The 16877-nt window shown below is 47.3% G+C and overlaps 2 protein-coding genes across 6 annotated transcripts in view; one reads left to right on the forward strand and one right to left on the reverse strand.

Moving 5' to 3' along the window:
* Nucleotides 1–13727, forward strand: part of PTK2 (protein tyrosine kinase 2) — a 233649-nt gene extending 219922 nt beyond the window's left edge. For all 5 annotated transcript variants that reach the window (XM_064442021.1, XM_064442023.1, XM_064442022.1 and 2 more), the window contains 5 exons: nt 5878–5917; nt 6506–6612; nt 10810–10965; nt 11423–11503; nt 12469–13727. In XM_064442021.1, the coding sequence (XP_064298091.1) occupies nt 5878–5917; nt 6506–6612; nt 10810–10965; nt 11423–11503; nt 12469–12681 (597 nt within the window). In that variant the 3' untranslated portion in view covers nt 12682–13727. The remainder of the gene's footprint in view (nt 1–5877; nt 5918–6505; nt 6613–10809; nt 10966–11422; nt 11504–12468) is intronic.
* A 1224-nt stretch (nt 13728–14951) lies between these two features.
* On the reverse strand, nt 14952–16475 carry RPLP1 (ribosomal protein lateral stalk subunit P1). The gene is made up of 4 exons (XM_064442024.1): nt 16304–16475; nt 16114–16188; nt 15579–15696; nt 14952–15072 (listed from the first exon to the last, which is right to left on the reverse strand). The coding sequence occupies exons 1-4, from the start codon at nt 16373–16375 to the stop codon at nt 14993–14995; spliced, it is 345 nt and encodes a 114-aa protein (XP_064298094.1). The 5' UTR covers nt 16376–16475; the 3' UTR covers nt 14952–14992.
* Between the last annotated feature and the right edge of the window lie 402 nt (nt 16476–16877).

The following is a 16877-nucleotide window of genomic DNA, read 5'->3' on the forward strand; positions in this document are numbered from 1 at the left end:
CAGAAAGCAGATGTTTTTTCTAACTAGTGAGGGCAGTTGTATGGCAGTATGCGAGATGCTCGGCCAGTGGGTTTCAGAGGTTCGTGGTGACAGCAGAAAGAGTTTCAGGGCTTTGGATCTTTGATTTCTACTCCTGGTTCCTGAAAGTGAAATTTGATTTTTTCAAGTCCGTATTTACATATTTGGAGTAGGCAGGGTGAATGCGGTCCTTTATTTCTAGCCATCACGTTTCCACTCTGAAGTATAAGTTGATAGAATATCACCTGTGAAGCTTAGAAGGACTTCAGGTTTCTCCCTATGCATTTTTATGGGACAGTACTTTCTGGAAGTTGTGCTTCTTGACACAGTTTTCCACAGCAAACTGGTAAGAATGAGCTTAAAGGAGAGTTAGTGTGGGAATTTTCAGTTCATAAAGTTAAAAACTGAAAAATTTTTGAGCAGCTGAAAGCAGGCCGCATGAAGTGCTAGGCAGCCTGAGCCATAGGAGCCATTGTCAGACCTGTCTGTCATTTTAAAACCGTAACATGAATTTCTAAAAATGGCAGGCTGAAGCTTTGAATAAATGCTGAACTACAATCATGAGTATGCTTCAAGTTTGTTAACGAGTTGGTTGCAAGGCATGAGCTTCTTGATTCAGTTCAGAGGATCTCGTGCAGACTTTCTGCATGCTGTTGGGCAAGCTGCTTGGTATCCTCACAGTCACGTAGCACTGAAATGTGGTGATGGTGGAGTTAGAATCTAAGGAATAGTAAGTGTACTGCTATTGTCCCTGTTGCCTGTGTGTGTTTCTGAAAACAGAAAATATGAGACACTCAAAAACAGTTGCTTAAAAGGTCAGAAAAGAAAGTTAATGAATTATTCTTAGACAGTGATTTAGGATAGCATATCATCAATTCATAGCTGAGGTGAATTGAAGCAAATCCTGTGCTTTTGTACCATTAAAAGTGAATCCTAAGCTGTCTGGATGTCACCTTCAAAGTGTTGAAAAAGCAACCTTCCTTAGGTCTGACACGAAGAATTATTCTGACTTTGCAGAAAATGCTTTTTATAAATAAATGCCTTTTTGAGATGTTTCAATACTAGACCTATTAAATTCTAACTGCCTTCAGTGTTTTGTTTACTTGCAATGCAAACTCCTTTAGACAGATATGCTTGCATAAAACGTGACTCTGTTGGGATTGGAATGCTTTCTATGACACGACAACTGCAAGTTTTGTGTAAAGTATTAATTTGCTTGTGACCAAACAGATTTTCATCTTTCATGGAATGATAGAATATCTCATATTGGAAGGAACCCATAAGCGTCATCAAGTCCAACTGCCTGCTCCTCACAGGACTACCTAAAACTGAACCATATGACTAAAAGCATCATCCAGATGCTCCTTGAACTCTGACAGGCCTGGTGCCATGACCACTTCCCTTGGGGGCCTGTTCCAGTGACCGACCACCCTCTCTGTGAAGAACCTTTTCCTAATGTCTAGTCTGAACGTTCCCTGATGCTGCTTCGTTCCATTTCCTCATGTCCTGCCACTGGTCACCAGAGAGAGATCAGCACCTCCCCCTCTGCTGCCCCGCTTGAGGAAGGTATAGACTGCAGTGAGGTCATCCCTCAGCCTTCTCTTCTCCAAGCTGAACAAGCCAAGTGACCTCAGCCACTCCTCGCTCCTCCTAAGTCCTGCCCTTGAGGCCTTTCACCATCTTGGTCGCCCTCCTCTGGGCACACTCTAACAGTTTGATGTCCTTCTTATATTGAACTGCACACCGTACTTGAGGAGGGGATGCATCAGTGTGGTGCAGAGCGGGACAGTCACCTCCCTCGACTGGCTACCTACGCTGTGCTTGGTGCACCCCAGGACATGGTTGGCCCTTTTGGCTGCCAGGGCACACTGTTGCCTGATTTTCTACTTGCCATCAACCCAAACCCCCAGATCTCTTTCCACAGGGCTGCTCTCCAGCCTCTCATCCCCCAGTTTTTATGCGTAAACAGGATTACCCTGTCTCAGATGGAGAATCTGGCACTTGGTCATGTTAAATTTCATACAGTTGGTGATTGCCCAGCTCTCTAGTCTACCCAGATCTCTCTGTAAGGCCTCTCTAACCTCAGTGGAGTCCACAGCTCCTCCTAGTTTAGTATCATTGGCAAATTTACTTAATGTACATTCGATTAGTGTGTCCAGATCTTTTATAATAACATTAAAGAGCACTAGCCCTAACATTGAGCCCTGGCGAACCCCACTGGTGACTGACCATCAGCCTGATGTAACCCCATTTACTATAACTCTTCAAGCCTGACCCATCAGCCAACTGCTCACCCAAGGTATTATGGACTTGTCTAGCTGTGTGCTGGACACTTTGTCCAGAAGGCTGCCATGAGAGAGAGTATCAAAAGCTTTGCTAAAATCCAAAACTACATCTACTGGCTTCCCTTGGTCAACTAGATGGATGGCCTTGTCATAAAAGCAAATTAAATTGGTTAAGCAGGACTTTCCCCTCAGGAACCTGTGCTGGCCATGGCCAGTGACTGTGTTGCCTCTCAGGTGTTTTTCAGTAACTCCCAGAATAACCTTCTCCATAATTTTACCAGGCACTGCAGTGAGACTGACAGGCCTGTTATTACCAGGATCTTCATTCTTACCCTTCTTGAAAATAGGGTCAACATTTGCCAGCTTCCAGTCAGCTGGGACTTCTCCAGACTCCCAAGACCATTGAAAAATAATGGGGAGACGTCCCACAATAACACCAGCCAGCTCTTTCAGTACCCTCGGATTAATCCAGTCGGGCCCCATAGACGTGTTCATCCAGCCTAAGCAGCAAATCTCGAACAAGTTAAGAGTCAGCTGGGAGTTTATCATCCCTCCAGTCACAGTCTTCCATCCCAGGGCTCTGGGAGTTCCGGGGCCCATAATCAGTGTTGAAGACAGATGTGAAGAAGGCATTAAGTGTTTCTGCTTTGTCTATGTCCTTATTTATGAGGTGACCGACCCCATGAATCAATGGACCAATGTTAACTCTGATCCTCCTTTTGCTGTTAACACGTTTAAAAATTTTATAAAAAAAAAACGTTTTTGTTGCCCTTCACAGTCTGGGCAGCTTGAACTCTAATTGAGCTTTGGCCGCATGAACGTTCTCCCTACAGTGGTGAGCAGCATCTCTGTAGTCCTTCTGCGTCGCCTGTCCTTGCTTCCAGTGTCCATACACTTTTCTTTTGCACCTAAGTTCTAGAAGAAGATCCCTGCTTAGCCAAGCCAGCCTTCTGCTCCTCTTCCTTGTCTTCCTACACTTTGGAATTGCCTGCTCCTGCGGTCTTAAGAGATGGCTCTTAAAAAGTGACCATCATTCATGGACCCCACTACCTTCACAAGCAGATTCCCAGGAGACCTTACTAACTAGCTCCTTCAGCAGCCAGTCCTTCAGACTGCTCTCCCCATGTCCAGGGTTGAAGTTTTGCTGGCAGTTTTTCTCCTACTGCCAGCAATTTGAAACTCAGCTGCTTCATGGTCACTGTGACCAAGGCAGCCACCAATCACCACCTCACCCACGAGTCCTTCTCTGTTTACAAACAACAAATCTAGGAGGGCACTTTTCCTAGCTGGCTCCCTTAGAACCCGCACCAAGAAGTTATCTCTCTGCAGTGTGCTTCAGAAATTTCCTGGACCTGTTTGAGTCTGCTGTGTGACATTCCCAGTTGATGTCTGGGAATTTAAACTAACCCATAAGGACAAGGGCAGTTGATCTGGAGATATCCCATAACTCCTTGTAGAACAAATCATCAGTGTCATCATCCTGGCTGGCTGGGAGGTCTCACACCTGGCTGAGTCCCACAGCAACATCTGCTTTGTTTGCTTTCCCTTTCATCCTTACCTGGCCCATCTCAACCGTGTCATCACCAACTGTAAGCGGCATAAAATCCAACCCTTCCTTACACAGAGTGCCACACACACACCGACCTCATCTGCCCTGCCTATTCCTCCTGAAGAGCCTAGAACTGCACCCCAGTCACAGGACCCATCCCACCAGGTTTTGCTTATGCCAATGATGTTGTAGCTCCAGGACTGGGCCAAAGCTTCTAACTCCTCTTGCTTATTCCTCATGCTGTGCACATCAGTATACAGACATTTCAAATGTGCTCCAGAGTACTGAGCACATCGTGGAGCAGACTGAAGGACCTCACTAGCACACCATCCCTCAAGCATTGCATCTCTAGCAGGCCTGGTTTTATCCCTTTGCCCCCCTACAAATCTAGTTTAAAGCTCCCTCGATGAGCCCTAACTCCTATGCAAAGATCCTTTTCCCCTTTTGAGGCAGGTGTATCCCGTGTGTCACCAGCAGGCCTGGTGTCATGTAGACAAATCCATGATGAAAAAACCCAAAATTCTGCCTGTGACACCAGTCACAGAGCCGGGTATTGATCTGCTGGGTCGTGTTGTTTCTTCCATCATTCCCTGCAGAACACTACTTGTGCTCCTTGTGGTTTTGATGCAGGGCGTGGGCTGACTTAGCCTTGGTGACTCCTCCAACAAAGATGAACCATCATCCTCGTCATTGTTTGGTACCACTTGCAGAGCCTCGTACCTATTATGCAAGGGCACCTGGGAAGGTGGGAGAGTCACGGAGGAGACGCGCCTGCTGTGCCAGGCAGGAACTTGTCGCCGTTGCCCCCATCCCTTAAGTCCCTGTGCTCAGCCAGGGGCAGAGGGGATGGGGGATCCTCCCTAACATGCATCCTCTCTGCCTGCCGGGCCTGTGCCAGGGAAGGCAGGGTGCGGTTCCAGCAGTCCGTCTCTCTCCCGCTCTCCCTGACACCCCTCGGCCTACTCGCCTCCTCCCGGAGCTCTGTCGGCAGCGAGGAGCTCCCCTACCCGGGCGCAGCTCCCCCAGGTGTGCTGGCTGCTGCCGCCCGGTACCGGCACACGGGCAGGGCACACCCTGCAGCCGGACACCTGGGCGGCAGCGTGTTCCCCCCGGAGCTCCGTCTGGGGAGCTGCGTCAGTCGTGGTGGGTGCAGAGCCTGGACAGGCCATGGCCTTCTGCCGGGTGGGTACCGTTGCTCCCTGCTCGAGCTGTGCAAACTGCTGCGCTGCAGTCTTTGCCCACCCTGCTGGCAGCACTCCTGGTCTCTAGCACTCACTAGGGGTTTCCTTTATAGGTGTGGGGGCTTGGCTGCTGTTGTTCCTGGCCCTGCCCAGGTCTCCTCCGCCGCTGTGGCACAAGCTGTGGGCTCCTGGTGGGTCTCTCCACTCCCCCGAAGTTCCCCCAGTTCAGGAAACCCCCCTGTGCACAGTGGTAGAGCGCTCTGCTGCCAGTCGTGCTGGCAGCGGAGCTGCTCACCTTGGCAACTGAGATTGGGAAGAAGGTTGTATAAATATAATTAACAAGGAAAGTCACTTCAATCTATCATTAAATACTTGCAGATGAGTAAGAAAATTGACCTTGACTAAGAGCTTTGCAACAAAACCAAAAAGTAAAGCAGCTTAGAAATCTGTTGGCATTATGGAAACCATTTAGCAGCGCAGAAATACCTTAGTCTTGTAATTGTTGCACTGCCATTTCTTCACCACCATGACTTCTTCAGTTCGATCTCTGAATACAAACTAAAAAAGATTGTGAATATACCACCACATTTGATTAGTAATGAAGGATAAACTGTAATGTAGAGGCCAGGTCTGTTGTGAGCAGCACAGAATAAATGAAAATTCTTTGCTTACTGTATAAGTAGTATACCTGTAGTTAGGAGCTTATCTAGTGATGGTGAATTGGGATGTGTTTTTAACTGTGGGGAAATGCGCTGAGAACTGACTACAGTCAGTGTTTGAGACTGTGCCGATGAAAGTTGTGAGCACTGTAATAACTAATCTAAATGTATATTTTATTTTATAGGCTGGTAACCAGCACATATATCAACCTGTGGGTAAACCAGGTAAGTGGTAAATTCACATGCCGTCATCTTGAATCCTTCATTACAAGTTTTCTAGCAGCAGTACTGCACAAAGACTTTTGCCGGTATTTTCATGCCAGGGTGGATTCAGTTCCAGACACATAGGTGTTTCGGTGCACTATTTGTTTCAACCCCCGTGCAGTCCCTGGAGATGTAGTCAGCAAAGCTGAGAAAGTGTTTCATCAACAGCGGGAAGTGTCTGGTGGAAGCTGAGTCACCGTGTAGGACTTCACCATGTGTGGAGTTCAGACATGTAAACCAAAAGTAGACACCTAAATTTAGGTTTCTCAAAGTGAATCACACCCAGGGTTTCTGCCATGAAGAAGTCCAATTTTCCTAGACATATGCAGCATGTGTCACCCCTTTGTACAACATATTTCTTCAGCAGAAATATAGATTAAAGTGTAGCTCCTTCAAACAGTGGATTTACTGTAAGACACATTAAGACATACTCTTCTTCTGCTAGTACAGTAAAGCACATGTATCCTTTTTAGTGTTGACAGACCAAAATTATGCAGGCACATCTGATATGTCGGTCCTTTAAAAAACGCAAATTGTTTCTGTTACCAGATCATGCAGCTCCGCCAAAGAAACCTCCCCGCCCTGGAGCCCCCAGCCATTTGGGCAGCCTTGCCAGCCTGAACAGCCCTGTGGACAGCTACAATGAAGGCGTGAAGGTACATTCCTCAGTGTCACATGAATCATGCTTCAGAAAATTAAACACTACCCCTCTGAGATAGTTTGCGGTTCCTGGAGTAGAGACCGTGGAAAGCAAAAGCAACTAAACTTCCAAGGAAATGTTGTCATGGGGCACACATGCACTGGCAGCTCTCCAGGGAAGCAGGGAGTTAACTGGTAGGCTCATATCCTCCATTACTGTGATTCAGCAAGTTCCTCACCTAGAACCTTTCCCAGGTGAGCTTATTTCTGGTTTGAAGAGCGTATGAGATCTCCTGTATGGACCCAGCAGCTTTGTTAAGCAGGAAGGAGCACACCAGGGTTCCGTGTTACTCAGGTGGTACCAAAGTCTCCTGTCCTCTGTCACAGAGAAGTGGGACGCGTCTGAACTGTGGTGCTGAAAAAAGCTCTTGCTGCAGCACCAAGGCGCCTAAAACCCTGCTAGCGCTGGGGAGCAAGGGCAGAGGGGAAATGGGCTCTCTGACCTGTGAGTGAGAAACTTTCTAATGTGCTGTTTCACCTCCAGTAAATAGACAATAAAGCCAAAAGTGAAACTTCACCATTTTCTAGCAGAGATGCTGCAGGGTGCTGTGAAACACAGCATCCTGTCCCCTGTTGCAGTCAGTGTCCATGGAACTGCTCCTTAGTATGTCAGTTACTTTTAAAATCGTGTCACTAGGTGTTGTTCTGGGCCTTTGGGACTCCGTTACCTTTCTAATCTTCAGGAAACAGAAACCCGAGTGACCTCAGGGCCTCCTGAGGGGAACCAGTGGAGCTATTTCTGATGCTAGCAGCTTCCAGCAGCTAGATATAATAGTTTTGGGGAATTCTCTGTCAGTAATACTCTAACAGAAATGCAGCTGATTTATTTATGTCGCTGTTTTATTATTTCACAACCTTTGCAGCTCCCCCACAAAGGCTGTTGGTCTGACGGCGGTATTACTGACCAGAGCATTAAAGCAGGATCACTCCTCCTGCTGCTCCCATTCTGTCAGCTGATGCCCTGAGCAGCGCCCAGGGAGGTGATGTATTTGTGTTCCAGCTACTTCCCAAGAGGAGAAAGATGGGGTCTGCATTAGAGCACAGGCTTCTGCAAATATACCGGGGCAATCCCTACAGTGGTGCAACAGCTAGTGCTAACGGTGCAGCTTCTCATGGAAGGAGGGGCTAATCTAAGCCCTGCCAAGCCTGCAGTAAAGAATGGGAATCCATGTTGTGGTAGACGCAGCTGTTGTGATAAGCAACATTTATTTTAGGTGGTTTAAGAAAATACAGAAAAAAATCCAGTTATTCTGACCACAAAATTCAAAACTTGCCATCAAAGCAAATATGTTTAGCACAAATTGATCTCAGCCCCTGCCTGCCTGTCCCACTCTTGCTCTCCTGTTCTGAGATTATTGGAATATTTAAGAACCAACATAAACAGACAGCAGTGGTGAATTTGAGCTGGATTATGTACTATAAACTGATGCCAGTGCTTTTGAAGCTGCCAAGCCTCAGAAAATGTCAAAAAGCAGTAACAGATGTTACTTGGCTTCTATAAAATGTCCTTTCTAAATGCTGACACTGGAACATGAAAACTGTTTTCTGAAATACATCCTTCTGACAACAAACAAACCTGAGCAGCCAAAGTCATCAGTAATAAGAAGTGAAAAAGATTCATGTACTAAATAGCTTCTTCAGTAGAAAATGAGGGCTGATTTTGTTTGTTCTGTCAAGAGTTTCCTGAAATTGGTTTGTTTTATGCCTCTTCAAGAAAACAGGCCATTATTTTTTAATAGTGTATAGCTTTGTTAATGTCTGCAGTCCTAAACTGAAGATTCCAGGGTTCATTTCAGACTCCCTTTTCTGTGCACCCATTTCAGACTCCCATTTCAGTCTCCCTTGTCTGCAGAATACAAATGAAAATAAGGGGATTTGACCTGCTTGCCCTCAGGAGCCTTTAGAGCATGCACCGGGCAATCCATGGTTTTGTGTTACTTGCTGAGGCAAAGTCAGCCGCTCCACACAAAGACACTCCTGACTTCATAGTCTGCAGAGCGATAGTGTGGATGTTGGGTATATAAACAAAAAAAATCCAGTGTTGAGAAACGCAGATGTCCATCCTCTTGAAACGTTAGGGCCTGGCTGGAGGAATTAAGGGGGCTGGCCATAATCCATCTAGAATGGGTTCTTGGTAGTTCTTTACCGCAACTGTGGTAAGTCATCGTGAACAGGAGCTGCACAGTTAGAAGACCATGTATTTCCTATCATGACCGTTCTACAGGAGAAAAAAAAAAAGTCAGAAAAAACGAATGCAACATTTTCTTAAATCTATTGATTGTTTGTGTAGAGGGACGAGGGTCACACAGGACATGCTGTTCCCCACCGTTGCAGAGGCCCTCTGCTCTATTCACCACTTTGCTGCTCGCCAGGCTGGCTTGCTCCTGTCAAGCTTTGCATGATCTCTTCCCCATGTGTTTAGTCAAAAGTAAGCATGGGTGCATGGCAAATACTTCCACTTCCTACGCGGGCACACAGCAGGTCGTCAGCACACAGTGGTGCTTCCATAACAAATGGACCAAGAGCTAACATGAGTGATTGCCGATACTGTTGAGGATGCATTTTTGTTGCAGGCTTTTTAACTGGTCTCTTATTGCTACACATGTTTTGGTTTTGGTTTGGTTTTTTTCCTGCTGAGTTTTATTAATACTGTTTTTCTTTTTTCCCTTCTTTTGGTAAATTTCTTTAACCTTCCCCCACATTCTGCTCAACCATAGCCATGGAGGGTAAGCAGTGCGTGAGCGTGTGTGTACGTGCCCTATTCCAAAATGTCTTTGCATGTGACTTTGCCAGATGACTGTTTTTAACTTCTCGATTGCTGAAACCAGTTCGAATCACAACCTTTCACCGGTGATTGAGGCAATTACAATGTGCTTTTTCCTAAGGTATTTTCTGAGCAACACACTAGACTGAATCTCTGTAATAGCTGTCAGTACCCACTTAGTGAAATGCAACAAAATTGAATCACTTCGCACTAAATCCTGCACTCCTTCCTTAGACAAAGTTTCATCCAAGTATTTTATAGTTTCATCAGGGCAGGATCTCGGGTGCTTCCAGTGAAACACTTCTGTAGGTAGGACCAGTTGTGAGAACCAGTAGTAACCCAGTGCAGTGGGCTGGGTCCCTAGAAACATTCCAGGTCAGGTTGGACGGGGCTCTGAGCAACCTGATCTAGTTGAAGATGTCCCTGCTCACTGCAGGTGGGTTGGACTGAATGACCTCTAAAGGTCCCTTCCAACCCAAAACATTCTGTGATTCTATGACTCATTTCATGCCGTGAGCCATCTCAGATCAACAGGGTGGATGTTCGCTCTGTGTCCAGTAGGAAATAAGCAATTTATTAACCTTCTGCTCCCACTGAGTGGTCACTTGGGCATCCCATAGTAGCGAAGGGCTGCAGGGGATGGGGATGCTTGTAGTTTTTCAGTTCAGGATACTGAGGGCCTTACAGAGGAACTTTTCAAAGTTTCTTTATTTTCTGACCCAGGATTATTTCGGGCTCTCTTGGGTTTAACTGTAGCCAGATCTGACTGAATGGCAGTTTTGCTTCAGTTAAGGACTACAGGATTTTTAACCTATTGGGTTTCTTCTGACTTATTGGAAACAAACTGAAAACACTTGGTGTTTCCCACCTGTACTGGTGACACCGTTTTTCTTAATCTGCTGTTTTCACTAACAAAACAATAATATGTACTGCAATATTCTCTCTTTACTATAGCAGTATGTTAACTATGTACTCTGACACTGTTTTGGAGCACAAAAAAACTTTCCGGAACGAGGGACCCGATACCTGTTGCCTTAGCAGCAGGACTTGTACTGAACCATTTAGAGGTGTCAAGTACTCTGTGCTCCTCGCTCCTCAAATTATTTTCTTCTCTGTTGTGGGAGCTAGACTGGAAGCTCTTCAGGGAAATCCTGGTGAAAATTCCCCAGTGTCATTCCACAGATCAGGTTCAGTCAGAAGAACTAAAGGAAACTTCCTTTAGATCCAAGTTCAAGCGTGCTCAGCCAGGACGGGGGACCCAGCTGGACCAGGTGGGGGTGGGGGGGGCTGTTGTGAATATGAGACCTTCCGGGCGCTCTGCAGAGGTTGGGAAGTTGCTGAGCCCCATCTGCTGGGGACAGGAGGTTAAACCACCCCTCTCTGCTTCCAGATTCAGCCGCAGGAGATCAGCCCTCCTCCTACGGCCAACCTGGACCGCTCCAACGACAAAGTCTACGAGAATGTAACTGGGCTGGTGAAAGCGGTCATAGAAATGTCCAGTAAAATACAGCCAGCTCCGCCGGAGGAGTATGTACCCATGGTAAAGGTATGGAGGGAATTCCTAAAATCACTGTTTTGTTTCGCTCCTGAACAAGGTCGTCAAGTGGCACAGGAGAAGGTTTCTGGAAAGTTGGAAGTAGAAAAGCTTTTTGTGTTTGCGGCGGGGGGAGTGACTTGTGGTTCAGGTGCTGGAGCGTTGGATACTGTTAACGGTATTGTGGGAAACGGTGCTTTTATACCCCAGCTTGCCTGTGCTTAGCCAGGGGCAGCGAGTTGTGCGCTATCTTATCTACATTCCGCTTTTTAAAAAGCACTTTTTTTAATTAACCCTTTTGGCATTTTGTTTTGATGGTGAAACATGGAATCATAAGTGGGGTTTTCTAACTCCCTACCCAGACAAGGGATCAAGTGTATCGGTTGCTTCCTGCACTCTGGCTACAAGTCCCTCATCCATTCATTCCAAGTTTTTAAACATTATTTTCTTAATTGCTTGTTTTTCTTAGGAGGTTGGTTTGGCGTTAAGAACCTTACTGGCAACGGTAGACGAGACCCTCCCCGTGCTTCCTGCAAGCACCCACAGAGAGGTACGTAGAGCTCCCCTCACCTGATGCTCAGGCTCTTACATTTCAAGTTAGCCCCAGCCAGGACCGCTGCCTGGACGTGTTTTGACTCACTAAGCAGCACGAGCCCTCACGTAAATCATTGTGAAATTAATTTTATTAGAATCCGTTTGCTGTGTGGACGCAGGCTTGTATTGACTTCAGTGAAGCCGCTCAAACTGGATGTAATTGAAGAGCATACAACACGTGCACATATGAAGTTGACATGAAAACCGTTAGCAGTGCTAACATGGAACTTAGTGCAAGTTTAATCTTTCATTAAACTACAGCTCACAAAGTCATTGAATGGGTAACTGAGCATAGCTTGGTGCAGCTGGAAGGTTTTGATGAGAGATCCTATAACAACAACCTAATTCTGGATGAGAAGTGACTGAGATCTTTTCACTGAAGTTCATGAGTCAGGAGTAAAACTGTTTTCCTTCAAAACCTTCAATGAGTGTGATAATGAGAAAGCTGGAGGATGGGTCTTTAAGTGCCACCTTAGAGAATCATCCTGACTTCAGCTGTTTGGTTCTGCTAAGTAACCTGTATCCAGGTTCTTGACCTGTTTTATTTTTTACTGCTTTAGAGCTACTTTAATAATAGTAATAAAAAAGGTGATGCTAATTAGGGACCTGGAAACCTAGAACAAGGTGTTAATTCTTCAACCTGGGTTCAAATTCCTTACCAGCAGTTTGGGTCTCAGTGCTGTTTATAAAGGCAGGCAGCTCAGCAGCTGACAAGGCTGCTCATGATGTCCACGCAGCACAGCAGCAGGCGCCAAGATTCCAGCAGCTCTGTGTGATGCCCAGAGAACTGGCCCAGCTTCGATCAGAAAGCTCAAGCAGGGGCTATTGAGGGCAGGTAGACAGCGCTGCTGCTCTGTAGTGGTGCTGTCACGGGTGCAGTGCTTCTAACAAGTGAGAGTTGACTGAATCTTCTTGTTCCAGATTGAGATGGCACAGAAGCTGCTGAACTCAGACTTGGCCGAGCTCATTAACAAGATGAAACTGGCACAGCAGTATGTCATGACCAGCTTGCAGCAGGAGTACAAAAAGCAAATGCTGACAGCTGCTCATGCTCTGGCAGTGGATGCCAAAAACTTGCTGGATGTTATTGATCAAGCCAGACTGAAAATGATCAGTCAGTCCAGACCGCACTAAGTACTGAGGGAAGAGTTTCATCAGACTAAGAATTCTGCTTGCGAAAGGATGTTATTTCACCTTCCACCAGCAGTGAGGATTAACCCAGTGTAGTCCTGGCTTGCCAGCGCCTCTTGCTTCAGCAGACCTGACTGACAGCTGTTGGTTCTCTCTCATTACAAAAGTTTAACCAAGTTTTTATCATAAGGCCAAGCTGGTCTGGGATTCAAAACGTGGCATTATCACAAGATGAAGTCTGTACAGAAGTCCTCGGGAAATCACAGCTATGGAGCGCACTTCAGTTTTATACCATCGCATGGGACACACTTAGCCTAGAGCTGCCACAGGGTTACGGTCTCAGAGCCAGAACCGTCCGAGCAGCAGATCCAAGAACGATATTGTGAAGTGAAGAATTCGGGGAAACCTCAGGGCTGAGAATTCTTGCCCACAGTATATGAACTATCCAGACTGGAATTTTTTTATTAGAACACTTACGTCGCAATATGCTAATCACAATTTACAGAGAAAGAATAAAAAGCTATATTTTCAAGACTTCAGTCATTTCAAGACAAAACTAAAGCCCTCTTCATCTTCCTGCCTTTTACTTTTATGTGAATGTGTGAAGCATTTGTTTGGAACTAGCTGTAGAACACGACTGAAAACTCATCTTTTTCACCAGAATAATGTGCCAGTTCTTTTGTAGCAACGTTGTTTTCCTTGGAAGCAAAAATGCTGCTTTGTACCAGAGCAATTCAGAGCTGCATTTAGAGTTCTGTAACCATTCATGTCCCCCATTTTTATATAATTTATAAAAACAGATTAAAGCCATGTTGAATATTTTAAACCCACTGTAGTTAACTAACCCATCCTTTTGTCTATCTTGCCTGGGACAAGTTACAGTAGAGCAGTGTAATTAGATTTTCCTTGGTTTTCCAGTTATGCCATCTGTTCTGTTAAAATAAAATCCACGCTCCCTTTTTGCTGTTGAGGGATATAAATTATTCTCAGGAAGAATATAATGAACTGTACAGTTACTTTGACCTATTAAAAAGGTGTTACCAGTGAAATTCTGGGTATATTATTTTGTGTGTGCATGCACTGCATAAGAAACTACTGTGAGTTTTCTCTGTGTAGAATTTTTCCCCCTACCCTAATCCACAAGCTTTTAAGAATTCACGTATGCACGACTTAATGGGCAATAGTACACAGCCAAGGGGGAAATCCAAGATGTAAGTAGTTTCCAGAGAGCAGTTTTTCCTCCAACTCTGGCACACAAGAACAAGTCAGTGTTCTCATCTGTGTAAGTGGCTCATTACTTGGTGTCACTCCTTATACTCCCCTTAAGAGTTTTTGAATTCTTCCATGGGTGTCTGCATCTTTCAAAAGACATGAGCTCCAGCATTCTGGGAACATGGGACAGTGCAGCAGGCTTCCATGGTGGGTCTAGAGGTGGAACAACCCTCCTACACACCTCTGGGGTCCTTCTTACCCACTTGAACGTTCTGCTAATGTGCAATTCTCATTTACTACTGTAGAATACACATTAGATAACGGCAGCCCTTACCTTGCTCAGTTGCTCAGGAAATGTCCTGTTCAAGAGTTATTTTAGAATGACATACTTTTATTCAGTTACTCCTTTTATATGTGAAGTTACACATCTTCCATACCAACCCTTCAACGCCGTTTCTGCAGTTTCCAGAGGTGCTCCCTTTTTCTGGAAAGGCAAAAAAATTACACGCCATACACAACCTAGGCTTGGTGCCCAGCTCACTCCGCTTTTAAATTAGATCTACTCATTAATAAATACTATCGCAGCCTCCAACAAGGGCCTTTGAGAATTTCAGACTGGGAAAAAAGGCTTCAGGCTCAACAACCATCCTCTGCTGCAAAGTGTGCACAATCCCTACTGTGCCACAGCCTGTAGCTGCCCCTGAACAGGTTAAATTACCCAGTACTAGAAGTCACCTGGCGGAAGCTGCACTGTTGCTAAAGCATTAAGAGCTTCACCAAGACACTGCAGCACTTCTGAATACAACCACATCCTGCACCTGCCAGGCTGTTACCGCATGCCACGCTCACCCGGGCTGCACTTCCGCCTTTGTCCATATGCTGTGAATGAGATTAGCAGCCTTACCTGTCACCGTGCTATGCCCACGCCAAGTGTGAAGATCCGACACAGAAAGTTGTAAAACCCTTGATTAACATGTGATGACAGTGGGTTTGCTACCTGCAGGTACCATAACCATCCTTCATCCACTCCCCTTCACATACATCCATATTAGAGACAAGAGTATATTTAAATGTTCTTTATTACAGACAGGTACAAAACTAATTAGTCAAAAAGACCAAAGCCCATGTCATCATCAGATTCCTCTGATTCTTCTTTCTTTTCCTCTTCTTTCTTCTCCTCAGCTATAAAGGAAAGAGGAATCAGGATTATTCCATTTTATCGGCTCTTAAGAGTCACATGTGACAGGTGATTTCACATACAATAATTAATGTCAAGAAGCAAGACCTGAGCAAGCCTAACAAGTTCAAATAACAGCCCAAGGAAACCAGTGTTTCTACTACTAGGAAAGTGGTTTTGTGCCTTCAAAATTAATTCCTATCAAATCTGAAAAGCTTTAAAAAGCAGCTGCTCTCACTTGAGCCATCACGAGGCAATGGTGATGACAGAAAGATCAGCCTTAGTTCTGAGCTAGTACTAATTCTATACACTGACTCAAAGTGCAATTCCAGCCTTTCTAAAGGTGAGGGTCTGTTTTGCTCTAAAACACCCACGTGCACACTACAAAGCACAAACCACGTTAAAATTGCAAGAGGAAGAGCCAAGCTGACTCTCAAGCTGGTAAGTAGCTTTTCAACCAAGTATTTCTTCCAGCTGAAGATGACTATACTGGGCACAGAAGCCCACTTACCAGGGGCAGCACCGCCCGCAGGCGCAGCGCCACCAGCAGGAGCAGCTGCAGCTGGAGCACCACCACCACCAGCTCCTACGTTACAGATCAGGCTTCCGATGTCGATGTTAGCTAGAGCCTGAGGAGAACAAGCAGCGGTAAAGCCTCGTTAACACGGGGTGCGCGGGGCAGCTTTGCTTCAGCCCCGTCCACCTGCCAAGTCACGCCACGAGCATGGCAATGCAACCACAGCATGACAAAGCGGCGACCTGCCTCGCTCCCACCAGCGGAGTCACCATAACTCAGGGCTTTTTACCTTCGTTAAAAGCCGCCTTTCGAAGTTACACGCGCATGGGCCTGCTGCCCGGGTGAGCACGGCCGGGGAGCCCCTGTTTAGGTGCGGTCCGCACCCAGAGCTCCCCCCCACCGCCACGGGGGCGGCCCCACACGCTTCCCGCCGCCCCTGCCTTCTCCCCTCGCTCCCGAGGGGAGCGGATGCCCGAGGCAGCCCCGCTGCGGCCAGCCCTCAGCCCGCCCGGCGCTCCGCCTCGCCCACCTTCGCGAAGAGGCCCGGCCAAAACGGCTCCACGTTCACTCCGGCCGCCTTGATGAGCGCGTTGATCTTGTCCTCCTGCAACGAGAGAGGCGCTCAGCAGCCAGCCCGGGCCGGGCCGGGCCCGCCGCGCCGCCCGCCATGCCGCGGCACGCCGCCATCTTGTGCCGGCGGGGCCGGGGCCCGCACTCACCGTGACGGTGACCTCGTCGTCGTGCAGGATGAGAGCGGAGTAGATGCAGGCGAGCTCGGAGACGGAGGCCATGGTGGGGGCGCGGTGCCAGTCGCCGGGGTGGGACGGCCTTAGCTTCAGTTGAAGGACAGAGCACCTTAGGCCGCCAGGGAGGAAAAGGGGCGCCTCCTCACGGGGGAGCTTTATAATGGCACCCTGAGCCAATCGCAGACCCGGCAATCTCAGACGCGACAGTGTCGTCAGCACCGCCGCCCAACCCGTGACCGGCAGGGCAGCCCTGGCCAATGCCGTCAGTGTAGCGCTCCGCCAATCGCAGCCTAGCGGGGGATGACGGGAGCGCCGGCAGCGCTCGGATGAGCGTAGCGGCGCCCGAGCGGACACGGCGCGCAGGCGGCTTCGTACGGCCTCCCGGGGGCGCTGGGGCTCCCTCCCTGCCTGCCTCGGCGCACCGCAGGGACAGGGTCGGATCCTGCCCGTGGGAAAGACCCTTTCCCTTTCCTGGCGGATGCGCCGCGGAGCGCTGCTGCAGAACCCTCCGCCTTAAAGATGTCTCCTCGTAGAGGTTTTGGGTTTT

Source organism: Phalacrocorax carbo, chromosome 2, assembly GCF_963921805.1.
Source record: "Phalacrocorax carbo chromosome 2, bPhaCar2.1, whole genome shotgun sequence".
NCBI lineage: Eukaryota > Metazoa > Chordata > Aves > Suliformes > Phalacrocoracidae > Phalacrocorax > Phalacrocorax carbo.

Bases quoted from the DNA above. Each gene is read 5' to 3' on its own strand.
- RPLP1 (XM_064442024.1), bottom strand. From the start codon at position 16,375: ATGGCCTCCGTCTCCGAGCTCGCCTGCATCTACTCCGCTCTCATCCTG. The intron at 16,189-16,303 runs GTGAGTGCGGGC...CTCTCGTTGCAG, and splicing joins ACGACGAGGTCACCGTCACG to GAGGACAAGATCAACGCGCT. The intron at 15,073-15,578 runs GTAAGTGGGCTT...TTTCCTTTATAG, and splicing joins TGCGGGCGGTGCTGCCCCTG to CTGAGGAGAAGAAAGAAGAG.